This window comes from Pelodiscus sinensis, chromosome 19, assembly GCF_052426305.1.
Source record: "Pelodiscus sinensis isolate ZL-2025 chromosome 19, ASM5242630v1, whole genome shotgun sequence".
Classification (NCBI taxonomy): Eukaryota; Metazoa; Chordata; order Testudines; family Trionychidae; genus Pelodiscus; species Pelodiscus sinensis.
Window position 1 is genome coordinate 33144206 of NC_143070.1, and position 26320 is coordinate 33170525.

General features: G+C 53.2%; 1 protein-coding gene across 3 annotated transcripts; it reads right to left on the reverse strand.

Moving 5' to 3' along the window:
- Positions 1-57: 57 nt before the first annotated feature.
- Positions 58-25483, reverse strand: LOC149523095 (uncharacterized). 3 transcript variants are annotated; one of them, XM_089771296.1, is made up of 6 exons: positions 25328-25483; positions 23818-23940; positions 13678-13747; positions 13100-13226; positions 5004-5117; positions 58-2358 (listed from the first exon to the last, which is right to left on the reverse strand). In XM_089771296.1, exons 3-6 carry the CDS (start codon positions 13699-13701, stop codon positions 569-571), a joined length of 2055 nt encoding a protein of 684 aa, XP_089627422.1. In that variant the 5' UTR covers positions 13702-13747; positions 23818-23940; positions 25328-25483; the 3' UTR covers positions 58-568. The 3 variants fall into 3 exon arrangements, with proteins under 3 accessions (XP_089627422.1, XP_089627421.1, XP_089627420.1); XM_089771295.1 differs by having other exon boundaries at positions 58-2355; positions 23818-23937; positions 25324-25467; XM_089771294.1 differs by having other exon boundaries at positions 23818-23937; positions 25324-25467.
- Between the last annotated feature and the right edge of the window lie 837 nt (positions 25484-26320).

Here is a 26320-nt window from a genome sequence, read left to right on the forward strand (position 1 = left end):
TTGTTTAGCTACGTAACAGTAACCTCCCACAAACAATTCTATGTTACACCATAAGAGTTTGCATTACACTACTTGTATTAAGTGAATTAAAAATACCTTTTTTTTACAATGCAAATATGTCTCATAAAATACTATAAAGAGAATATACTTTGTGTGCTGTGTTGTAATCGATATATTTGAAAACACAGAAAAACACCTAACATGTTTAGAATAAATGTAAATTGGTATTCTATTATTGCTTAACAGTGGGATCAAAACTCTAATAATCGTGATTCATTTTTTAAATTCGGCGAGGAGTCCTGTGGCACCTTATAGACTAACTGAAGTGTAGGAGCATAAGCTTTCGTGGGCAAAGACCCACTTCGTCAGATGCATGTCTGCAGATTCAGACTAACACGGCTACCCCTCTGATACTTGACATTTTTTAAATTGAGTCATTCTGAGTTAATCACTTGAGTAAAGCAAGATTCATTGACAGTCCTAGTTCAAGCTCTTTCTGAAATCTTCCCATGGTGGAGGAACGTGCAGGGTTTTTCTCCTACGTGGGTTTCTCACTCTCAGGATGTTTTTACAGTGTCTGCCTCCTGTGTGACCGGCAGTGGGAATAAAGAGTTGAGCGCCTACTGAAGTTTTTCCCACAGTCCAAACATTTATAAGGTCTCTCGCCCGTGTGGATTCTCCGATGGTTAATAAGGCCCGAGCGTTGACTGAAGCTTTTCTCACACTCGGGGCATTTATAGGGTTTGTCTCCCGTGTGCAGCGCCCGATGGGCAATAAGGTTTGAGCTCCGACTGAAACTTTTCCCACAGTCTGCGCACGTATAGGGTCTCTCTCCCGTGTGCAGTCTCTGATGGGTAATAAGATTTGAGCGCCGACTGAAGCTTTTCCCACAGTCCGCACATTTATAGGGCCTCTCTCCCGTATGGATTCTTCCATGATTAATAAGGACCGAGCGCTGGCTGAAGCTTTTCCCACAATCCAAGCATTTATAGGGTTTCTCTCCCGTGTGGGTTCTCTGATGAACAATCAGGGCCGATGGGACGCTGAAACTTTTCCCGCACTCAAAGCATGTATGTAGCCCATCTCCAGTGTGCATTTTCCTGTGGCTAATAAGGACTGAGTGTTGACTGAAGCTTTTCCCACACTCCGCGCATGTATAGGGTCTCTCCCCCGTGTGGATTCGTCCGTGGCTAAGAAGAGCTGAGCGCTGACTGAAGCTCTTCCCGCACTCCGAGCATTGGTAGGGTTTCTCTCCCGTGTGGGTCCTCCGGTGGATAAGAAGAGCTGACGGTGCCCCAAAACTTTTCCCGCACTCTGGGCACTTATAGGGTCCCTCTCCCGTGTGCATCCTCTCGTGGGTAATAAGGACGGAGCGCTGGCTGAAGCTTTTCCCGCAGTGCAAGCATTTATAGGGTTTCTCGCCCGTGTGAGTCCTCTGATGGATAACCAGGGTGGAGGGGGCACTGAAAATTTTCCCACACTCCAGGCATTTATACGGCCCCTCTTGCCGGTGGATTCGTTCATGGCTAATGAGGTGTGAGCGCTGAGTGAAGCTCTTTCCGCAGTCCTTGCACGGATAGGGTTTCTCTCCCGTGTGGGTCCTTCGATGGGTCGTAAGGGCGGACGGCGCGTTGAAACTTTTCCCGCACTCGAGGCACTTATACCGGCCCTCGCCGGTGTGGAGTCGGCTGTGACTCGTGAGACCCGAGAGCTGGCGGAAGCTTTTCCCACACTCCGGACATTGATACGCTCTCTCTCCCGTGTGCAGTGTTTGATGGGTGGTAAGATTGGAGCTCCACGTGAAGCGTTTCCCGCAGTCCAAGCACTGGTAGGGTTTCTCTCCCGTGTGACTTCTCTCGTGGATGAGAAGGGCTGAGGGTACCCTGAAACTTTTCCCACACTCCGGGCACTGATACGGTCCCCCTCCAGGGTGAGTTCTCCTATGATTAATAAGGCCGGAGAGATGTCTGAAGCTCATTCCACACTCACGGCATTTATACGGTTTTTCGCCCGTGTGCAGCCTCTGATGGGTGGCAAGATTTGAGTTCCGACTGAAGTTTTTCCCACATTCCAAGCATTTATAGATTTTCTGAGTCGTATGGTTTGTTGGCCGGGCTGCAGTTCCCTTGGGATTTTTGCCTTCTCCCCTATATTCAGTGGATTCATGCGCTTTCTTCCTTGAGTGGTTTCCCATCATCCCCTTTGCCTTCTGCGGATTATACCAGGCTTTTTGCTGTTCCAAACGCCGGGGAGAATTTCCACCAGCTCGTCTCAAAAAGTTCTCCTGCAGTTCCATAGGCTGAAGGCCTTGCTGCTGCAGAACCCCCTCCACATTCTCATTTTTGGTCTCATTGCCTGCTGGGACAGAGAGAGAGAGAGAGAAGCCCGAGTTGGTAGAAACAACTGGAAGAGAACCAGTCAAGAGGGAAAATACAACATAATAGCTGTTGGGAAGACTGAGGCTACGTCTTTACTACAAGCCTCTTTCAAAAGAGGCTTTAATCTTGTGAAAAAGCTTCTTTTGAAAGATATCGTCTAGACAGCAACCAGTATTTTCGAAAAAGAGCCGTATTTTTGAAAAAGAGAGCACCCAGGCTGTTTGGATGCTCTCTTTCAAAAAAGCACTGTTTGCGTTCAATAACGCCTTTTTCGAAAGAGCGCTTTCAAAAAAAGGCGTTATTCCTCGTAAAATGAGGTTTTCCACGGTTGAAAAAATGGCCGCGTTCTTTCGATTTACAGTAATTACTTGTTTAACACATGCCTACTTAACACTTTTTCACAATAGCATGATTTTTTTTAGGGAACGTTTTTCGAATAACACGACTGCCCCCAAAATAATACAAAAATAATCAAGAGGACTACTTGGCGCGGAGGTATAAATTGGTGAAAACAGTGGTAATATGCATGAGCGGATGAATACATGTGGTCACAGTGCTACACTCATTCACGCATTTATCTTTGTTTTTTAACAAACCGTGGCAACTTGTGTTCCTAGTTATCTTGTGTTGCTCGGTATGTAATGCTGACATTGATGACCCAACAAAAAATTGACTTTGCCACCACCATCTGAAACGCAACCCCCACTTTTTCCATTATTTGGAATGGGAAAATTGACCCCCGCATAGCACGTTTTTGCTTAGCACAAACATTTTCAGAAACGCACCTAAAGTGTTAAATGAAGAATTACTGTAATTGCGAAAGAACGTGGCAGCAGTATAGACACAGGTGAAGCTAAAAAAAAAAAAAATAACCTGTAGACTAGACCAATGTTTTCCAATTTTATTTGGCCACAGAACCCTTTCAGACTCGAAATAATTTTGCAGAACCCCTAATAACCGTCTAATGTACGGAGCTGAAAAAGTAGGCCACAAATAATTAAGGATAATAATAAACAAATACTAAACAAGGTCATGAGATCAACATTTAGTTTAATTGCACATATTTAAAAACAAAAATCACATAATATTCATTCTTTTTTTTACATCATAAAATGTTATTGGAATGAAATTTTTTCGCGGGAATTATTTTCACGTCACGGAACTCTGGGGTTCCGTGGAACACCCTTTGGGAAACACTGCTCTAGACACACCCTGAGAAATTGGATTCTGCCTCCACATCCCATCCAAACACTCAGAGGGAAACCGAGAGAGAAAACTCCTGACAGCTCACTGGATGGATGGGAACCAATCTTCCCTCCAATTTTTCTCATTCATGTGCGGATTTTTTTTATGTGCACCAAGTATGTGCACCACCCGTGGAAAAAAAACCAACTGTGGGAACTCTGCTAGTCACCTGGGTGTCATTTGAATCGCTCCTGAGCAGTCACACAAGTACAGAGCATACGGAGAATGCTGCTGAGAACTCAAGGGTGATATCTGCCATACCGATATGACACCTAGGGGTACGTCTAGACTACGGGGTTTTTTCAAATGGAGATATGCAAATGTGGCGCTAATTTGCATATCTTCTTCCGATCGCTTTTTCGAAAGGGAAAGCAGTCTGGACGCGGGGTAGGGGTGTTTCTGGAAAAACAACTCCTCCTTTTTCAGAAAAAAATTTTCTCTCTAAAAAAAGGAGGTTGACGCAGTTTTTCGAAAAAGGGTTTTTTTCTGCAACCCCTCCTGCAGCCATAAGAACATAAGAACGGCCGTATTGGGTCAGACCAAAGGGCCATCTAGCCCAGTAGCCTGTCTGCCAACAGTGGCCAGCACCAGGTACCCCAGAGAGGGTGGACCGAAGACAATGATCAAGGGATTTGTCTCGTGCCATCCCTCTCCAGCCTCTGACAAACAGAGGCCAGGGAGACCATTTCTATCCCCTGGCTAATAGCCTTTTATGGACCTAACCTCCATGAAATTATCCAGCTTCTCTTTAAACTCTATTATAGTTCCAGCCTTCACAGCCTCCTCTGGCAAGGAGTTCCACAGGTTGACTACACGCTGTGTGAAGAAGAACTTTTTTTATTAGATTTAAACCTGCTCCCCATTCATTTCATTTGGTGTCCTCTAGTTCTTCTATTTAGGGAACTAATAAATAACTTTTCTTTATCGGCCCTCTCCACCCCACTCATGATTTTATAGACCTCTATCCTATCCCCCCTCAGTCTCCTCTTTTCTAAACTGAAAAGTCCCAGTCACTTTAACCTCTCCTCATATGGGACCCGTTCCAAACCCCTAATCATTTCAGTTGCCCTTTTCTGAACCCTTTCCAAGGCCAAAATATCTTTTTTGAGGTGAGGAGACCACATCTGTATCTGTATCACATACTACGTTCACTTCCAAAAAATCGTTTGAAAAAACGATCGGAAGAAGATATGCAAATTCCTGCAGAATTTGCATATCGTCTTTTGAAATTAAAACCTAGTCTAGAGGTGCCCCTGAGGGCCACAGCCTGAGTTGGCTAAGAGGAGGCAGAATTTGAGGGCATCACCCCCCATTCTGGGAATTTTCAGCTCTCCCCACATTTCCTGGATGGTTTCTGTGTCAGCGTCCCTGACTCCTCACCTGTCTCGCTGCCTCTTGGGATATTTCTTTCTTCGGTGGTCTGGGGATCTGGAACCCACGGCTCTTCTCCTGCTTCCAGGCGGGCGATCAGGTCCGGTTTGGGGATGGGAAGTCCTACTCAGGGAGGGAAATCAGGTGTGAAATCAAGCCAGTAAATCTAATGTCAAAACCAGGGGAAACTGGCTGAAACTACAGCAAAGAACCGAATTGTCCGACCAGACCCATAGATGAAAATAATTTGTTGGGGAAGAGACAGTTTCTGTAAGGGGAAATCATGCCTTATTAATCTGCTAGAGGTCTTTGAGGGAGTCAACAAACATGTGGACAAGGGGGATCCAGTGGATCTAGTGTACTTAGATTTCCAGAAAGCCTTTAACAAGGTCCCTCACCAAAGGCTCTAAAGTAAAATAAGTTGTCATGGGATAAAAGGGAAGGTCCTTTCACGGATTGCTAACTGGTTAAAAGACAGGAAACAAAGGGTAGGAATAAATGGTCAGATTTCTTTCTTCGGTGGCCTGGGGATCTGGAACCCACGGTTCTTCTCCTGCTTCTGAAATGGTCAGTTCCCCAAGGGTCCATACTGGGACCAATCCAATTCAATTTATTTATAAATGATCTGGAGAAAGGAGTAAATTGCGAGGTGGCAAAATTTGCAGATGAGACCAAACTGCTCAAGGTAGCTAAGCCCAAAGCAGACTGTGAAGAACTTCAAACAGAGCTCACCACACTACGGGTGTGTCTAGACCGCCAGGGTTTTGTCGACAAAAGTGGACTTCTGTCGACAAAACTATACCTGCGTCCACACTACCGCTGAGTTCTGTCGACATAACGTCGACAGAACTCAGCAGTTTTGTCGACGCTGGTAAACCTCATTTTACGAGGCATAACGCCTTCTGTCGACAGAGTTTCTGTCGACAGAAGGTGTTATTGCATGTAAACTGTCCTTTGCGTCTACACTACCATGTCGACAAAGCAGCTTGCTTTGTCGACAGAACTCAATGTAGTCTAGACGCTCTTTGTCGACAAAACTTCTGTCAACAGAAGCCTGTAGTCTAGACGTACCCTAAGGGTGTGTCTAGACGACAGGTTTTTGTCAACAAAAGTGGACTTCTGTCGACAAAGCTATACCTGTGTCTACACTGCCGCTGAGTTCTGTCGACGTTCTGTCGACGGCAGTTTTGTCGACGGCGGTAAACCTCATTCTGCAAGGAATAACGCCTCTTGTCGACAGAGTCCTGTCGACAGAAGGCGTTACTGCATCGACACTGTCCTTTGCGTCTACACTGTCGTGTCGACAAAGCGGCTTGTTTTGTCCACAGAACTGGATGTCGTTTAGACCAGTGGTCCCCAATGCGGTGCCCGCGGGCCATTTATGTGCACCCGCGGAGCAATCTGGGCTGGCCCCGCCCCCGGGCATGCGGCAGGTGCCAGCCCCGGGCGCATGGGTGGCCTCTGCCCCGGCATCATGGCACATGCTGGTGCTGGCCCTGGGTGCGTGGCACATGCTTGGCCCCGCCCCCAGGCCCGTGAGTGGCCCCGCCCTTGGACACATGGCACCTGAGCGGCCCTGCCCCCCAGACACCCAGCAGCCCCAAAACGTTGGGGACCACTAATCTAGACGCTCTTTGTCAACAGAAGCTTTGTTGACAATATCTGTCCTAAGCGTACGTCTAGACCGCATCCCTCTGTCGGCAAAGGGATGCAAATTAGGCAGGTCGACATTGCAAATGAAGCGGGGATTAAAATATCCCGTGCCTAATTTGCATAAAAATGGCCGCCATTTTTGCCAACTCAGCATTTTGTCGGCAAAAAAGAAAGAAAGCCTTTTTCGACAGATCCTGTCAACTTCCTTGCAGGAGGCATAAGGGATCTGTCGAAAAAGATTTTCTTTCTCGACAGATTGCTCCTCCAGACTGCCGCTGTTTGCCGACAAAGTGCTGAGTCGGCAAACACGGCGGCCATATTTATGCAAATTAGGCATGGGATATTTCAATCCCCGCTTCATTTGCAATGTCGACCCGTCTAATCTGCCGCCCTCTGCCGACAGAGGGGGGCAGTCTAGACGTACCTGAAGTGGGCAACAAAATGGCAAACGCAATTCAACCCTGATCCATGCAAAGTGGATCAAAAAAAAGTGGATCATTGGAAAAAAATAATCCCAACTATACGTATAAAATAATGAGGAATAAATGAGCTATAACAGAGAGATCTTGGAGTCACTGGAGAGAATTCTCTGAAAACATCCATCCAACGTGCAACGGCCGTCGAAAAAGGAAACCGAAAGTTGGGAAACACTAAAAAAGGGACAGAAACGAAGACAGAGAACCCCGTCCGGAGGAACTTAGTTCCTGCAGGAGCGCTCCATTGGGAGGGGAAATTCGCAGCAGGGAGAACTCAGCTCCATATGAGAGCACAAGTAGCACAAACAGCACATAGCTAGGAACTGTTAACCTCCCCCCAACCCCATAAGAGTAAACCTAATAAATAAGTCTACCCCCAGAGTATTGGGTATGTCTGGTAACAACGGGGACTTTTCAGCTCGGAAAAGAGATAACAAAGGGGGGATATGAGCGAGGTCTCTAAAATCGTAATTGGTACGGAGGTTGTGAGCCCGTCCCATAACATACGAACGAGGGGTCACCCAATGAAATGAATAAGCAGCAGGTTTCAAACAAACTAAAGGACGTTTTTCTTCACGCAGTGCACCGACAACCTGTGGAACTCCTTGCCGGGGGATGTGGTGAAGGCCAGGATTTTACCAGGGTTCAAAAAAGAACTCCATACATTCATGGAGGGCAGGTCCATGGATGGCTGTTGGCCAGGATAGTGTCCCTGTTCTGTTCCCTCCCTCTGGGGTTCCTGCATTGGCCACCGGGGACAGACAGGACACAGGGGTGGACGGGCGTTTGGTCGGACCCCGTCTGGCTGTTTTTATGGTTGTCTCAAAGGACGCACCTTGACTATAAACTTGCCCAAAGATTTGCTGGGGGGTTTGCCGGACCTGACATAACGGGACCATGGGCTCTGACCCCTCTCGGAAGCAGCAGCTGCCTGGGGGGGAAGGAGGGGGAGGGGAAGTTCTCCCCCCCCCCCCACCTTAGGAGTTTCCAGGCTGTCTGGGCTTGGGGGGAACTTACTGACTCACCATGTCACCTGGTTCCGATGTCCCTTGCCCCACTGGCGTCCTGTTTCCCTGCTCCCTCCCCCCTCGGCTTCCTGTTCCCCCCCCCCGCCTCCCCCACTGGCATCCTGTTCCCCTCCCCAACTAGTGTCCTGCTCCCTTCCCCCTCCCCCACTGGCATCCTGTTCCCCTCCCCCCTCAGCATCCTGTCCTCCCCCTCCCCCACTGGCATCCTGTTCCCCTCCCCCTCAGCTTCCTGTCCTCCCCCTCCCCCACTGGCATCCTGTTCCCCTCCCCAACTAGTGTCCTGCTCCCTTCCCCCTCCCCCACTGGCATCCTGTTCCCCTCCCCCCTCCCCCAATGTTGTCCTGTTCCCCTGTCTCCTCCCCCTCCGTCGTCCTGAACATAAGAGGGGCCATACTGGGTCAGACCAAAGGCCCATCCATCCCAGTACTCTCTCTGCCAACAGTTGCCAATGCCAGGTGCCCCAGAGGGAATGAACCAAACAGATAACGATCAAGCGATCTCTCTCCTGCCATCCATCTCCACCCTCTGACAAACAGAGGCTGGGGACACCGTTCCTTACCCAGCCTGGCAAGTAGCCATTGATGGACTTAACCTCCAAGAATGTATCTAGTTCTCTTTTAAACCCTGTTATAGTCCTAGCCTGTACAACCTCCTCCGGCGAGGAGTTCCACAGATTGACTACGACCTGTGCGAAGAAGAACGTCCTTTTCTTTGTTTTAAACCTGCTGCCCATTCGTTTCATTGGGTGGCCCCTAGTTCTTATATTATGAGAACAAGTCAATAACTTTTCCCTATTCCCTTTCTCTAGACCTCTCTCCTATCCCCCCTCAGTCTCCCCTTTTCCAAGCTGAAAAGTCCCCGTCTCTTTAATCTCTCCTCATATGGGACCCGTTCCAAACACCTCCGCATTTTAGCTGCCCGTCTCTAAACCTTTTCTAATGCCAGTCTATCTTTTTTGAGATGAGGAGACCACATCTCTACACAGTATTCAAGATGTGGGCTTACCATGGATTTATATATCATAGAATCATAGGACTGGAAGGGACCTCGAGAGGTCATCGAGTCCAGCCCCCCGCCCTCAAGCCAGGACCAAGCTCCGTCTACACCATCCCTGACAGATGTCTATCTAACCTGTTCTTAAATATCTCCTGAGAGGGAGATTCCACCACCTCCCTGGACAATTTATTCCAATATTTGACCAACCTGACAGTTAGGAATTTTTTCCTAATGTCCAATCTAAACCTCCCTTCCTGCACTTTAAGCCCATTACTCCTTGTCCTGTCCTCAGAAACCAAGAGGAACAAATTTTCTCCTTCCTCCTTGTGACACCCTTTTAGATATTTGAAAACCGCTCTCATGTCCCTCCTTAATCTTCTTTTTTCCAAACTAAACAAGCCCAGTTCATGAAGCCTGGCTTCATAGGTCATGTTCTCTAGACCTTTCATCATTCTTGTCGCTCTTCTCTGGACCCTTTCCAATTTCTCCACATCTTTCTTGAAATGTGGCGCCCAGAACTGGACACAGTACTCCAGCTGAGGCCTAACTAGTGCACAGTAGAGCGGCAGAATGACTTCACGAGTTTTGCTTACAACACACCTGTTGATACAACCTAGAATCATATTTGCTTTTTTTGCAACAGAGTCACACTGTTGACTCATATTCAACTTGTGGTCCACTATGACCCCTAGATCCCTTTCTGCCATGCTCCTTCCTAGACAGTCGCTTCCCATCTTGTATGTATGGAACTGATTGTTCCTTCCTAAGTGGAGCACTTTGCATTTCTCTTTATTAAACCTCATCCTGTTTACCTCTGACCATTTCTCTAACTTGCTAAGGTCATTTTGAATTATGTCCCTATCCTCCAAAGAAGTCGCAACCCCACCCAGTTTGGTATCATCTGCAAACTTAATAAGCGTACTCTCTATCCCAATATCTACATCATTGATGAAGATATTGAACAGTACGGGTCCCAAAACAGACCCTTGAGGAACTCCACTTGCTATCCCTTTCCAGCAGGATTTAGCACCGTTAACAACTCTCTGACTACGGTTATCCAGCCAATTATGCACCCACCTTATCGTGGCCCTATCTAAGTTATATTTGCCTACTTTATCAATAAGAATATCATGCGAGACCGTATCAAATGCCTTACTAAAGTCTAGGTATATGACATCCACCGCTTCTCCCTTATCCACAAGGCTCATTATCTTATCAAAGAAAGCTATCAGATTAGTTTGGCATGACTTGTTCTGCACAAACCCATGCTGGCTATTCCCTATCACTTTATTACCTTCCACGTGTTTGCATATGATTTCCTTAATTACCTGCTCCATTATCTTCCCTGGGACAGACGTTAAACTGACCGGTCTGTAGTTTCCTGGGTTGTTCTTATTCCCCTTTTTATAGATGGGCACAATATTTGCCCTTTTCCAGTCTTCTGGAATCTCCCCTGTCTGCCATGATTTTTCAAAGATCATAGCTAAAGGTTCAGATACCTCCTCTATCAGCTCCTTGAGTATCCTGGGATGCATTTCATCAGGACCTGGTAACTTGCTGACATCTAACTTTCCTAAGTGATTTTTAACTTGCTCTTTGTGTATCCTATCTTCTAAACTTACCCTCTCTCTGCTTGTATTCACTACGTTAGGCACACCTCCAGACTTCTCGGTGAAGACCGAAACAAAGAAGTCATTGAGCATCTCCGCCATTTCCAAGTTTCCTGTTACTGCTTCTCCCTCCTCACTAAGCAGTGGGCCTACCCTGTCCTTGGTCTTCCTCTTGCTTTTAATGTATTTATAAAAGGTCTTCTTGTTTCCCTTTATGCCTGTAGCTAGTTTGATCTCATTTTGTGCCTTTGCCTTTCTAATCTTGCCCCTGTATTCCCGTGTTGCTTGCCTATATTCATCCTTTGTTAGTTGTCCTAGTTTCCATTTTTTATAGGACTCCTTTTTTATTTTGAGATCATGCAAGATCTCCTTGTTAAGCCAAGCTGGTCTTTTGCCATATTTTCTATCTTTCCTACACAGCGGAATTGTTTGCTTTTGGGCCCTTAACAACATCCCTTTGAAATACTTCCAACTCTCCTCAGTTGTTTTTCCCTTCAGTCTTGCTTCCCATGGGACCTTACCTACAAGTTCTCTGAGCTTATCAAAATCTGCCTTCCTGAAATCCATTCCCTCAATTGTGCTGGTCTCCCTTCTACCTTTCCTTAAGATCATGAACTCTATTATTTCGTGATCACTGTCCCCTATACTGTCTTCCACTTTCAAGTTCTCAACTAGTTCCTCCCTATTTGTTAAAACCAAATCCAGAACAGCTTCTCCTCTGGTAGCTTTTTCAACCTTCTGAAACAGAAAGTTGTCTCCAATGCAGTCCAGAAACGTATTGGATAGCCTGTGCCTCGCTCTGTTAGTTTCCCAACATATGTCTGGATAGTTGAAGTCCCCCATCACCACCAAATCTTGGGCTTTGGATAGTTTTGTTAATTGTTTAAAAAAGGCCTCATCCACCTCTTCCACCTGACTGGGTGGCCTGTAGTAGACTCCTAGCATGACATCACCCTAGTTTTTTACCCCTTTTAGCTTAACCCAGAGACTCTCGACACAGCTATCTCCTACGTTCATCTCCACTTCAGTCCAAGTGTGTACATTTTTAATATACAAGGCAACCCCTCCTCCCTTTTTTCCCTGTCTGTCCTTCCTGAGCAAGCTGTACCCTTCCATCCCAACATTCCAATCGTGCGTCCCATCCCACCAGGTTTCTGTAATACCAATGATATCATAGTTGTATTTATTGGTTAGCAATTCCAGTTCTTCCTGCTTATTACCCATACTTCTCGCATTTGTGTATAGGCATCTAAGGGTACGTCTAGACTACAGGCTTTTGTCGACAGAAGTTTTGTCGACAGATACTGTTGACAAAGCTTCTGTCGACAAAGAGCGTCTACACTACATTCAGTTCTGTCGACAAAGCAAGCTGCTTTGTCAACATGGTAGTGTAGACGCAAAGGACAGTTTACATGCAACAACACCTTCTGTCGACAGAACTCTGTCGACAGAAGGCGTTATGCCTCGTAAAATGAAGTTTACCAGTGTCGACAAAACTGCTGAGTTCAGTCAACGTTATGTCGACAGAACTCAGCGGTAGTGTAGACGCAGGTATAGTTTTGTCGACAAAAGTGGACTTTTGTCGACAAAACCCTGTAGTCTAGACACACCCTTAGATACTGATTTGAGCTTGCCTCCCTGTTGTGCCCCGACCCTCCTTTCTCCTTGCCATTATAGGCCGTAGTCCCCCCCCATTTCCAACCCGTCTCCCAGTCCCGCACATTCAGCACTTACCTGTTTGCTTTTTTGACGGCCGCTGCGCACTGCTTGGGCGTCTTCAGAGAACTAGCCACAGTGACTCCAAGATCTCTTTCCTGATTAGCTGTAGCTAAATTAGCCCCCATCATATTCTATGTCTAGTTGGGGTTATTTTTCCCAATGTGCATTACTTTACACTTATCCACATTAAATTTCATTTGCCATTTTGTTGCCCAATCACTCAGTTTGTTGAGATCTTTTTGAAGTTCTTCACAGCCTGCTTTGGCCTTAACTACCCTGAACAGTTTAGAATCGTCTGCAAACTTTGCCACCTCACTGTTTACCCCTCGTTTATGACTACGTTGAACAGGATTGGTCCTAGGACTGACCCTTACAGAACACCACTAGTTACCCCTCTCCATTCTGAAAATTTACCATGTATCCTGTTCTCATACTGCCTCCCTCTCCGTTCCCTGCCTCCCTCGGATGTTCGTCCTGGGAAAACTTTGTTGTTCGGGGTAGGGGATGTTTTTTTAAGTGTAAGAGACACTCTGTGAGCCCGGCTCCCCCAACGGCCCGGCGGAGCACCCGACCCGACGCGGACACGCCGGCCCCAGGGCGCCACCGGCCGCGGGAATCCTCACCCAGCCCGGTCACCGTCTCGTAGTTCTCCCGCATGACGTCCCGGTAGAGGGCTCTCTGCGCCGGGCCCAGCAGCGCCCCCTGCCCCGCGGTGAAGTACACGGCCACCTCCTCGAAGGTCACCGGCACCTGGAATGACACAGCCCCACTCGTCACAAGGGAGGGGGGCAGAATCCCCCCCCCACCACCCCACCCAGAGGAGACAGAGGGGAGAGCGCCTTGTGCCTCCCAGCAGATGGGGCAGGGCCGGGTCTTCTCAGTCACCCCCTGCCCCACAGGCTGAGGGGGGAGCAGAGGCGACAGAGAACGGAATCCCAGCTCCGCCCCTTTGTACCCCCCCTCCTCCGGCTCTGCCCTGTGCTCTGTTTGCCCAGCCCTGCCCCAGGGGGAGTTTCCTGAGTCAGAAATGGGGGAATATTGACACCTCCCCCCCCCCCAAGCACTACTGGCCAAGGAATAAATCAGGGCCCAGGCTGAGTAGGTCTTAGCAGGTTTATCCTACCCTGCCCCCTCCCTGTGTATGTCCTGCCCCTCCCCCTCCGCAATAATCCCCCTAAAACGCCTCCCAAAACTCCCCTACCTGAGCCAGCTCCAGCCCAGCCATGTCTCTGCCCGGCCCCGGCGGAGAAACGAGGCCGTCACGCTGCCGCCTGTTGGGAGAAGAAAGGGAGGGAGGTTGTGAATTAACTGTTGTCCCTGTCATACTTGGTTCCCCCCCCTCCTCTGTGCGGGGGGATCCTCAGGGAGGTGCTAACCCCACAGCCCCGCCCCTGCCCCAGATCTAAACCCACCGAGGAAAACCATCTTGGGGGCAAATTCTGGAAAACATCTGAACGAAAGGACCAACTTGGGGGGGTGGACACTGTCCCTAGGGCAGCTGCAGAGGGACTAGACAGAGACAGTCCCCTCCCCTTCGCCCCAGGATATTCTGGGGGGCACGGGGCAGGTCTGGGAACCGGGGACCCCTTTCCCCACAGACTGACCCTTCCGCTCTATTCGCTCCCTCCTCTCCCCTGCGGGGAATTTCTGGCAACAGCCCTGGGGCGTTCAACTAAGTTTCATCAACGAGCCGATTGGTCGATGGAACTTCCACGGATCCATCGATCAGCGGCGCGTCTTTTCCGACATACTAAGACCCCGCAGGGTCGGACCATGTTGGAAAGGCGGGTGCGCCGCGCAGAGAACCGAGCACGAGCCAGGACAGCCGGCTCACGCCGGGTCTCTTCTCGCTGCTTTTTAAAAGTGTTAAGAGCCGGCAGAGGTGCAGCATTTTCATAGAATCACAGAACACTAGGACTGGAAGGGACCTCGAGAAGTCATCGAGTTCAGTCCCCTGCCCTCACGGCAGGACCCAATACTGTCTAGACCATCCCTGATAGACATTTATCTAACCTGCTCTTAAATATCTCCACAGATGGAGATTCCACAACCTCCCTGGGCAATTTATTCCAGTGTTTCACCACCCGGACAGTTAGGAACTTTTTCCTAATGTCCAACCAAAACCTCCCTTGCTGCAGTTTAAGCCCATTGCTTCTTGTCCTGCCCTCAGAGGCCGAGATGAACAAGTTTTCTCCCCCCTCCTTGTGACACCCTTTAGATACTTGAAAACTGCTCTCATGTCCCCTCTCCGTCTTCTCCTTTCCAAACGAAACAAGCCCAATTCCTTCAGTCGTCCCTCCTAGCTCCTGTTCTCTCGACTTTCCATCATTCTTGTTGCTCTTCTCCGGACCTTCTCCAATTTCTCCACCTCTTTCTAGAAATGCGGTGCCCAGAACTGGACACAATCCTCCAACGGAGGCCTAACCGGCGCGGAGTAGAGCGGAAGAATGACTTCTCGTGTCTTGCTCGCCGCACGCCTGTGAATGCCGCCCAGAATCACGTTTGCTTTTTTTGCAACAGCGTCACGCTGCTGACTCCTATTCAGCGTGTGGTCCACTGTCACCCCTAGATCCCTTTCTGCTGGACTCCTTCCTAGACAGTCGCTTCCCGATCTGTGTGTGAGACGCGGATTGTTCCTTCCTAAGTGGAGCACTTTGATTTGTCCGTATTCAACGTCATCCTATTGACCTCCGACCATTTCTCCAATTTGTCCAGATCATTTTGAATTATGACCCTCTCCTCCAAAGCAATAGCAACCCCTCCCAGCTTGGGATCATCTGCAAACTTAACAAGCGTCCTCTCTATGCCGATATCGAAATTGTTGATGAAAATATTGAACAGAACCAGTCCCAAAACAGACCCCTGCGGAACCCCACGTTATGTCTTTCCAGCAGGATTGTGAACCGTTAATAACACCTCTCTGAGAACAGTTATCCAACCAGTTATGCACCCACCTTATAGAACCCCCCATCTAGGTCGTATTTACCTAGTTTATTGATCGTGCAAGACCATATCAAATGCCTTACTAACGTCTAGGTATACTACGTCCACTGCTTCTCCCTAATCCACAAGACTCGTTATCCTACCAAAGAAAGCGATCCGATTGCTTTGACATGATTTGTTCTTTACAAATCCACGCTGGCATCACCTTATTGTCTTCCAATTGTTTGCAGATGGATTCCTTAATTTCTTGCTCCATTATCTTCCCTGGCACAGAAGTGAAACTGACTGGTCTGTAGTTTCTCGGGCTGTTCTTATTCCCCTTTTTTATCGCTGGGCACTAGATTGGCCCCTTTCCGGTCTTCTGGAATTTCTTCCGACTTCCATGATTTTTCAAAGATGATCGCCAAAGGCTCAGATACCTCGTCTATCTGCTCCTTGAGTATTCCAGGATGCATTTCATCAGGCCCCGGTGATGTGCAGGCATCTAACTTTTCTAGGTGATTTTTAACTTGTTTTTTTTTTTTTTATTTTATCTTCTAAACCTACCCCCTTCGCACTAGCATTCACTGTGTTGGGCGTTCCTTCATCGTCAGACTTCCGGGTGAAGACCGAAACAAAGACGTTGTTAAGCATCTTTGCCATTTCCAAGTTTCCGGTTACTGTGTCTTCCTCCTCACTGACCAGTGGGCCTACCACCCTCTCCTTGGTCTTCCTCTTGCTTCTCATGTATTTATAGAAACTCTTCTTTCCCTTTATGCCTGTAGCTAGTTTGAGTTCGTTTTGTGCCTTTGCCTTTCTAATCTTGCCCCTGCACACCTGTATTGTGCGCTTAGATTCATCCTTTGTCATTTGTCCTAGTTTCCACTTTTTATAGGACTCCTTTTTTATTTATTTTTAGATCATGCAAGATCTCCCGGTTCAGCCCAGGCGGTCTTGTGCCGTACGTTCTACATTTCCTATGCAGCAGAATAGCTTGTTTTTGGGCCCTTAATAATGTCCCTTTTGGGACTGGGCGAGCCGAGAAGCAGCTGATTGCTGGCTCAGGCCCAGTCCCCACTACCCCTCTGCCTCTCCTGCGGAGACAGTGCTGGGGGGAACCGGATTTTAAGTCGGCTTTCCTCCGCATCGGCTCCTGCTCCTCCGCTCCCCAACTCGCTCCTCCGCTCCCCAACTTGAATAGGCAGCAGGCTGAAAACAGACGAAAGGAAGTTTTTCTTCACTCAGCGCATAGTCAACCTGTGGAACTCCTCGCCAGGGGATGTGGCAAAGACAGGGCTCGCCCCAGGTCTCCAGGGGAGGCGCAAGCGTGCAAGAAAAGTGCTAAGAACAAGCAGGAAATCTTGCCCCTGCCCACCTGTACTTTTTTTCCTCCTTTGTCATTTGTCCTAGTTTCCACTTTTTCTAGGACTCCTTTTTTATTTTTAGATCATGCGAGATCTCCTGGTTCAGCCCAGGCGGTCTTGTGCAGCACGTTCTATTTTTCCTATGCAGCAGAGTAGCTTGCTTTTGGGCCCTTAATTACTTCCCTTTAGGGACTGGGCGAGCCAGGAATCAGCCCTCTGCCTCTCCTGTAGAGATGGTGCTGGGGGGAACCAGTTTTTAAGCCGGCTTCCCTCCGCACCGGTTCCCGCTCCCCCTCCCGCCCGACTTGCTGCCTCTCTGGGCTTGGGGGCGGGGGGAAGCGACTAGTTGACTCGTTACTTACATCCCTATAACTGCCCTGTTACTCCTGGGGGTATTTCCCCTCCTCTAGCTCCTGGGACAGCCAACAAGAGGGTGAGGTTTGGGGTGTCCAGGGCAGCCCCTCTGGGAGTGGCGGATGCCTGGGAGCAGAAATGAAGAGAGTCCACCTGTGTAGAGTCATTTTCCTGCTTGTTCTCCCCTGGAGTCCTGGGGAGAGCCTTATCATAGAATCATAGAATAATAGGACTGGAAGGGACCTCGAGAGGTCATCGAGTCCAGCCCCCCGCCCTCAAGGCAGGACCAAGCTCCGTCTACACCATCCCTGACAGATGTCTATCTAACCTGTTCTTAAATATCTCCAGAGAGGGAGATTCCACCACCTCCCTTGGCAATTTATTCCAATATTTGACCACCCTGACAGTTAGGAACTTTTTCCTAATGTCCAATCTAAACCTCCCCTGCTGCACTTTAAGCCCATTACTCCTTGTCCTGTCCTCAGAAACCAAGAGGAACAAATTTTCGCCTTCCTCCTTGTGACACCCTTTTAGATATTTGAAAACCGCTATCATGTCCCCCCTTAATCTTCTCTTTTCTACACTAAACAAACCCAATTCCTTCAGCCTTCCTTCATAGGTCATGTTCTCTAGACCTTTAATCATTCTTGTCACTCTTCTCTGGACCCTTTCCAATTTCTCCACATCTTTCTTGAAATGTGGCACCCAGAACTGGACACAGTACTCCAGCTGAGGCCTAACTAGTGCAGAGTAGAGCGGCAGAATGACTTCACGAGTTTTGCTTACAACACACCTGTTGATACAACCTAGAATCATATTTGCTTTTTTTGCAACAGCATCACACTGTTGGCTCATATTCAACTTGTGGTCCACTATGACCCCTAGATCCCTTTCTGCCATGCTCCTTCCTAGACAGTCGCTTCCCATCTTGTATGTATGGAACTGATTGTTCCTTCCTAAGTGGAGCACTTTGCATTTCTCTTTATTAAACCTCATCCTGTTTACCTCTGACCATTTCTCTAACTTGCTAAGGTCATTTTGAATTATGTCCCTATCCTCCAAAGAAGTCGCAACCCCACCCAGTTTGGTATCATCTGCAAACTTAATAAGCGTACTCTCTATCCCAATATCTACATCATTGATGAAGATATTGAACAGTACGGGTCCCAAAACAGACCCTTGAGGAACTCCACTTGCTATCCCTTTCCAGCAGGATTTAGCACCGTTAACAACAACTCTCTGACGACGGTTATCCAGCCAATTATGCACCCACCTTATCGTGGCCCTATCTAAGTTATATTTGCCTAGTTTATCAATAAGAATATCATGCGAGACCGTATCAAATGCCTTACTAAAGTCTAGGTATATGACATCCACCGCTTCTCCCTTATCCACAAGGCTCGTTATCTTATCAAAGAAAGCTATCAGATTAGTTTGGCATGACTTGTTCTTCACAAACCCATGCTGGCTATTCCCTATCACTTTATTACCTTCCAAGTGTTTGCATATGATTTCCTTAATTACCTGCTCCATTATCTTCCCTGGGACAGATGTTAAACTGACCGGTCTGTAGTTTCCTGGGTTGTTCTTATTCCCCTTTTTTTAGATGGGCACAATATTTGCCCTTTTCCAGTCTTCTGGAATCTCCCCTGTCTGCCATGATTTTTCAAAGATCATAGCTAAAGGCTCAGATACCTCCTCTATCAGCTCCTTGAGTATCCTGGGATGCATTTCATCAGGACCTGGTGACTTGCTGAGATCTAACTTTCCTAAGTGATTTTTAACTTGTTCTTTGTGTATCCTATCTTCTAAACTTACCCTCTCTCTGCTTGTATTCACTACGTTAGGCACACCTCCAGACTTCTCGGTGAAGACCGAAACAAAGAAGTCATTGAGCATCTCTGCCATTTCCAAGTTTCCTGTTACTGCTTCTCCCTCCTCACTAAGCAGTGGGCCTACCCTGTCCTTGGTCTTCCTCTTGCTTTTCATGTATTTATAAAAGGTCTTCTTGTTTCCCTTTATGCCTGTAGCTAGTTTGATCTCATTTTCTGCCTTTGCCTTTCTAATCTTGCCCCTGCATTCCCGTGTTGCTTGCCTATATTCATCCTTTGTTAGTTGTCCTAGTTTCCATTTTTATAGGACTCCTTTTTTAGTTTGAGATCGTGCAAGATCTCCTTGTTAAGCCAAGCTGGTCTTTTGCCATATTTTCTATCTTTCCTACACAGCGGAATTGTTTGCTTTTGGGCCCTTAACAATGTCCCTTTGAAATACTTCCAACTCTCCTCAGTTGTTTTTCCCTTCAGTCTTGCTTCCCATGGGACCTTACCTACAAGTTCTCTGAGCTTATCAAAATCTGCCTTCCTGAAATCCATTACCTCAATTGTGCTGGTCTCCCTTCTACCTTTCCTTAAGATCATGAACTCTATTATTTCATGATCACTGTCCCCCATACTGTCTTCCACTTTCAAGTTCTCAACTAGTTCCTCCCTATTTGTTAAAATCAAATCCTATTTGTTAAAATCAAATCCAGCCTTGCCTGGACCACATCCCCCGGCGAGGAGTTCCACAGGTTGACAGTGCGCTGAGTGAAGAAAAACATCCTTTTGTTTGTTCTCAGCCTTCTGACAATTCATTTCATTGGCTGACCCCTAGCGCACCGACTCTAGCCACAGGAGAAAGCTCCCCCCACCTTTCCCACCGTCGCGACTTTTCTAATTTCCTCTGCTAGTCCTCCCTCACTGCAACTTGGGACCGTTGCTCCTCGTTCTGCCCCCGCTGAGAACAGCCTCTCTCCATCCTCTTTGGACCCCCCCTGCAGGGAGTTGGAGGCTGCTATCAACTCCCCTCCCCTCATTCTTCTCTTCTGCAGACTAGACAAGACCCAATCCCTCCGTCTCTCCTTGTAGGTCCAGCTGAGGATGTTAAATTCGGCTAAGCATCAAGTCGGCACAACTTGTAGCGACCACACACCGACTTGATAAGGGGAGGCGCTTGGCAGAGCCTCAACAGGGGTAGATCCCGGAGCCGGCTCGAGTCGGGATGGAGCAGTCCCGGCTTGTGCCAACTCCGGGAACCACCCCTGCCACATCTCTGCGTTGTAAACGTAGGAAGATTCGCCGGGCTCTTGCTACATTTAAAGGGCACCAACGCAGTGTCCTGGGCCAGCGTGAGCCGGGGCTGCCCGGCCCCGGCTCGCACTGAGCCCAGCAGCCCCTGTTCACGGTGGCCCACCTCCCGTGACGCCCGCCTCGATTCATTGGCACATCAGCCACGTCGCAATAAGAAAGAAAACGTCCCAAAGTCCAGGGCGTCCCCGCTGTAAGTCGCCCCATGTGTGGTAAGCCCGCCCATTGCCCGCTAGAAGTAGGGTGGCCAGGTGTCCGGTTCTGAACCGGACACTCCAGTATTTGAGCTTCCTGCCCGGGAAACAAATTGAGAAAATAGAAATGTCCGGGATTTTCTAATGAAGTGTCTTATTATTATTCTGAGTATCAGTACGTAGTTGCGTGCTGCGTGAAACTGGCTGGGGTGGGCGGGCGGGGGGCCAGGAATGGAATCCCCAGGGCTGGATTCGCCCGTGCGCTCCACCGGGATTGTGAACGGGACAGGCAGCGCCCCGGGATCTGCGTGCGCCCGGACCGGCCCCGCTCTTCCCGCCTTCCTCCCGGCCGGCCCTGCTCCCCACCGGCCGGTTCCCCCCGATCTCCTCCACCAGCCCCGCTCTCCTCGATCTCCCCTGCCAGCCCCGCTCCCCCCGACTTCCTCCCGGCCGGCACTGCTCCCCACCAACCGGTTCCCCTCTATCTCCTCCACCAGCCCCGCTCTCCTCGATCTCCCCTGCCAGCCCTGCTCCCCCCGACTTCCTCCCGGCCAGCCCCGCTCCCCGTCAGCCGGTTCCCCCCGATCTCCCCTGCCAGCCCCGCTTCCCCCGACTTCCTCCCGGCCGGCACTGCTCCCCACCAACCGGTTCCCCTCTATCTCCTCCACCAGCCCCGCTCTCCTCGATCTCCCCTGCCAGCCCTGCTCCCCCCGACTTCCTCCCGGCCAGCCCCGCTCCCCGTCAGCCGGTTCCCCCCGATCTCCCCTGCCAGCCCCGCTTCCCCCGACTTCCTCCCGGCCAGCCCCGCTCCCCGTCGGCCGGTTCCCCCCGGTCTCCCCTGCCAGCCCCACTCCTCCCGACCTCCTCCCGGCCAGCCCCGCTCCCCGTCGGCCGGTTCCCCCCGATCTCCCCTGCCAGCCCTGCTCCCCCCGACTTCCTCCCGGCCAGCCCCGCTCCCCGTCAGCCGGTTCCCCCCGATCTCCCCTGCCAGCCCCACTCCCCGCAACCTCCTCCCGGCCAGCCCCGCTCCCCGTCGGCCGGTTCCCCCCGATCTTCCCTGCCAGCCCCGCTCCCCCCGACCTCCTCCCGGCCAGCCCCGCTCCCCGTCGGCCGGTTCCCCCCGATCTCCCCTGCCAGCCCCACTCCCCCCGACCTCCTCCCGGCCAGCCCCGCTCCCCGTCGGTCGGTTCCCCCCGATCTCACCTGCCAGCCCCACTCCCCCCGACTTCCTCCCGGCCAGCCCCGCTCCCCGTCGGCCGGTTCCCCCCGATCTCCCCTGCCAGCCCCACTGCCCCCGACTTCCTCCCAGCCAGCCCCGCTCCCCGTCGGCCGGTTCCCCCCGATCTCCCCTGCCAGCCCTGATCCCCCCGACTTCCTCCCGGCCAGCCCCGCTCCCCGTCAGCCGGTTCCCCCCGATCTCCCCTGCCAGCCCCACTCCCCCCGACTTCCTCCCGGCCAGCCCCGCTCCCCGCGACTTCCTCCCGGCCAGCCCCGCTCCCCGTCGGCCGGTTCCCCCCGATCTCCCCTGCCAGCCCTGATCCCCCCGACTTCCTCCCGGCCAGCCCCGCTCCCCGTCGGCCGGTTCCCCCCGATCTCCCCTGCCAGCCCCGCTCCCCGCGACCTCCTCCCGGCCAGCCCCGCTCCCCGTCGGCCGGTTCCCCCCGATCTCCCCTGCCAGCCCCGCTCCCCGCGACCTCCTCCCGGCCAGCCCCGCTCCCCGTCGGCCGGTTCCCCCCGATCTCCCCTGCCAGCCCCGCTCCCCGCGACCTCCTCCCGGCCAGCCCCGCTCCCCGTCGGCCGGTTCCCCCCGATCTCCCCTGCCAGCCCCACTGCCCCCGACTTCCTCCCGGCCAGCCCCGCTCCCCGTCGGCCGGTTCCCCCCGATCTCCCCTGCCAGCCCCACTGCCCCCGACTTCCTCCCGGCCAGCCCCGCTCCCCGTCGGCCGGTTCCCCCCGATCTCCCCTGCCAGCCCCACTGCCCCCGACTTCCTCCCAGCCAGCCCCGCTCCCCGTCGGCCGGTTCCCCCCGATCTCCCCTGCCAGCCCTGATCCCCCCGACTTCCTCCCGGCCAGCCCCGCTCCCCGTCAGCCGGTTCCCCCCGATCTCCCCTGCCAGCCCCACTCCCCCCGACTTCCTCCCGGCCAGCCCCGCTCCCCGCGACTTCCTCCCGGCCAGCCCCGCTCCCCGTCGGCCGGTTCCCCCCGATCTCCCCTGCCAGCCCCACTCCCCCCGACCTCCTCCCGGCCAGCCCCGCTCCCCGTCGGCCGGTTCCCCCCGATCTCCCCTGCCAGCCCCACTCCCCCCGACCTCCTCCCGGCCAGCCCCGCTCCCCGTCGGTCGGTTCCCCCCGATCTCACCTGCCAGCCCCACTCCCCCCGACCTCCTCCCGGCCAGCCCCGCTCCCCGTCGGCCGGTTCCCCCCGATCTCCCCTGCCAGCCCCACTCCCCGCGATCTCCTCCCGGCCAGCCCCGCTCCCCGTCGGCCGGTTCCCCCCGATCTCCCCTGCCAGCCCCACTCCCCCCGACCTCCTCCCGGCCAGCCCCGCTCCCCGTCGGCCGGTTCCCCCCGATCTCCCCTGCCAGCCCCACTCCCCCCAACTTCCTCCCAGCCAGCCCTACTCCCCAGCGGCTTTTCCCCCGATCTCCTCCACCAGCCCCGCTCTCCCCGATCTCCCCTGCCAGCCCTGCTCCCCCCACCGACCTCCTCCCAGCCAGCTCCACTTCCCACCGGCCAGTTCCCCCCACCCCAATCTCCCCCAGCCAGCGGCCGGTTCCCCTCGATCACCCCTTCCAGCCCCGCTCCCCCCGACCTCCTCCCGGCCAGCCTCACTCCCCACCAGCTTGTTCCCCCCACCCCGATCTCCCCCAGCCAGCCCTGGGCCCCCCCAACCTCCTCCTGAGCAGACCTGCTCCCAGCCAGCTGGTTCCTCCCCCCCCCCCCCCGATCTCTCCCTGGCTGTTCCCCGCCCCCAATCTCCCCCAACCAGCTCTTCTCCCCTCCCGGTTCTCCCCCGATCTCCCCTGCCAGCCCCACTCCCCCGACCTCCTCCAGGTCAGCCCTGCTCCCCGCTGGCCAGTCCCCCCCAACCTCCTCGCAACCAGCCTCACTTCCCCCACGGCCGGTTCCCACGCCCCCATCTGAGATCAAGCGTGTCCGGTATTTTTGTCGAAACCATCTGGCCATCCTAAGCTGTAAGTCGTGCAAAAAAAGAAAAAAAAACCCCAATTTGTGCCAATGGAAGTCAGCCCAGGGGAAAAAAATCCCCCGCGTTCAGTTCCACCGTACGCCCACGTTTTTGGAACGTATCTCGGGACGTATAGCGAGGACGGCCTGTACTGGGAATGTCCCGGCCAAGCTGAATCAAGTAAGAAAAACGGTACCGGCAGCTCCAGCGATACAAGCGAGCGTGGAAAGAAAACTTCCCGGCCTGGAGCGTGCTCCTGCGCCGCCGCGGTCCGAGACGAGCCAGCAAAGGTCTGATTGGAGGGTGCCCGAGCAATCTGTGCGTGAAAAAAAAAAAAAAGCCTGGTCAATTTGCAACCGAAAAAACCCTCGGGAACTCCCCCGGAACGGTCACGTGAAAACAGCAAATTGTCAACGTCGGAACCGTTTCCACGTTACGTGGCAGCGGGCTTTTCCGAATGTCGCGCCGCCGGGGGGAGAGCTGGAACCCCAACTTTTCTTGCTTACTCCTTCGGGTGGCTACGGCCAGAGGAGAAGGGACGCCAGAAATCAGAGCAGGGCTGGACAGCCCCTGAGACTGAATGTCGGGGGGCAGCCCCCCAAAATGATAAGATTGTCTTTAAAAAGGTCAAAGAGTACACGGGGGGGGGGGGGGGAGAGAGATTAGCCCAGTCAAATCTGAGGCCTTGAGAGAAAGAGCTCGGCCTACCCCACCCCCACAGCCCTGTTTCTGTGGGGGACGATTTCCCACGGGCCCCTGAGCCCCCCCGCCTCCCCCCACACATCCAGGCTGCGCTTGCTCCCATGTTTCACCTGTAGCCCCTCCCCCACCTTCTCTTTGCCTCTCCCTCACTGCCCCCGGCTCCCACATTCCCGTTCCTTCCTCCTGCCCCACCCCTCCCCTGCTCCCCCCCACACCTCTTCGCAGCCTCCTGCTCCTTCCCACACCCCCTCCCACACCCTCTTCTCAACCTCCTTTCCCCTCCCACACCCCTGCCCCCCCCACACCCTCTTCCCAACCTCCTTCCCCTCCCTGCCCCCCCACACCTCTTCCCAACCTCCTGCCCCCTCCCACACCCCTGCTCCCCCTCCTGCCCCTCTCCCCAACCTCCTGCCCCCTCCCAAACTCCTGCCCCCCCTCCTCAACCTCCTGCCCCCTCCCCCTCCCCAACCTCCTGCCCCCTTCCACACCCTCTTCCCAACCTCCTGCCCCCTCCCACACCCCTGCTCCCCCTCCCGCCCACCTCCCAACCTCCTGCCCCCTCCCCTCCTCCCCCCCCCCAACCTCCTGCCCCCTCCCCCTCCCCAACCTCCTGCCCCCTCCCACACCCTCTCCCCCTCCCCCAACCTCCTGCCCCCTCCCTCTCCCCCTCCCCAACCTCCTGCCCCCTCCCACACCCCTGCTCCCCCTCCTGCCCCCTCTCCCCAACCTCCTGCCCCCTCCCACCCCTCCCCCCTCCCAACCCCTCCCCCTCCTCCTGTTCCCCCTCCTGCCCCCTCCCACACCCCTGTGCGCCCCATTCCCCTCTGGACCCCACTCCCCTTCTCCTCGTCAACCCTCCCCCCCCGGCTGCCCCCCACCCCCGGGGCCTGGCGGCATCTCCCCCGGGCCGGGGCAGGGATCGCAGCCCGCTCCGCTGGGGGCAGCCCGGGCGGGGGGGGGGGTATTTGCCCCGTGGGGGGGGGCGGGGGGTGTCTCTTACCTGCCCCCCAAGCGCTGCCCGCCCTGGGGGAGAGGCTGCCCGGGCTGGGGCGGGTCCTAGGGAGCAGCGGCCCCCCCGGGGGATCGGGACACGGCCCCCCCCCCCACGCCGCCCCGTCCCGTCCCGTCCCTGCAGCCAGCGAGTCGCTTCCTGCGGCCGGACCCAGCCCAGCCCGGCTGCAAAGCGCCGCCGCCCGCTCTCCGCGGGGTCCTAGCGCCCGCTCGCTCCGCGCTGCCCCCCCCCCTCCTCCCCACGGGCCCGGGCTGGGGCAGCTTTCCACGGAGACTCTTCCACAGACCCGCCCCCCCATCATCAAGGGGAGGGGCTGGTCCAAGAGCAGGGGCGGGGCACTTTTTTTTTTTGGCGGGGGGGGGAGGACCCGGCCCACTGAAAAATCAGTCGGTGGGGGGGGAGGGGGCTAAGGGGTTCAGTGTGGGGGGGGGCTGTTGAGTGAGGGGTCTGGGCGGGAGGGGGAGCGCAGGAGCGGGCGGCGGGGGGGGGGGGGCTGGACCCGGACAAGGGCCTTAGGGTCCCCACTCCAGTGCCAGAAAGTCAGCCCCAAGGCTGGAGAAGTGTGGGGGGGGGTGTTTCCCGGGGGCCCCCCCCCAGACAAAGGAATGCAGTCGGGGGGACCCCGTGCCTCCCCTCTGTCTGGGGGGCAGCCCCCTCTCTGTGGCCTTTGGGCCTCGGCTCTCGGGGCTTGTCTTCGGCCAACGCGCGTCCGGTTCGCTCTGGCCGGGTGGGACGGGAAATTCTGTTCGGCGCCGAGTTTAACCGTTTTATCGATGAGAGGGGCCGGCCGGTCGGAGTTTAACCGTTTTATCGACGAGAGGGCCGGCCGGTCGGAGTTTAACCGTTTTATCGATGAGAGGGGCTGGCCGGTCGGAGTTTAACCGTTTTATCGATGAGACGGGCCGGCCGGCCGGAGTTTAACCGTTTTATCGATGAGACGGGCCGGCCGGTCGGAGTTTAACCGTTTTATCGATGAGAGGGGCTG

Bases quoted from the DNA above. Each gene is read 5' to 3' on its own strand.
- LOC149523095 (XM_089771296.1), bottom strand. From the start codon at position 13,701: ATGGCTGGGCTGGAGCTGGCTCAG. The intron at 13,227-13,677 runs GTAGGGGAGTTT...GTGTCATTCCAG, and splicing joins CTGGGCTGGAGCTGGCTCAG to GTGCCGGTGACCTTCGAGGA. The intron at 2,359-5,003 runs GTGAGGAGTCAG...TCTCTGTCCCAG, and splicing joins CCCAAGAGGCAGCGAGACAG to CAGGCAATGAGACCAAAAAT.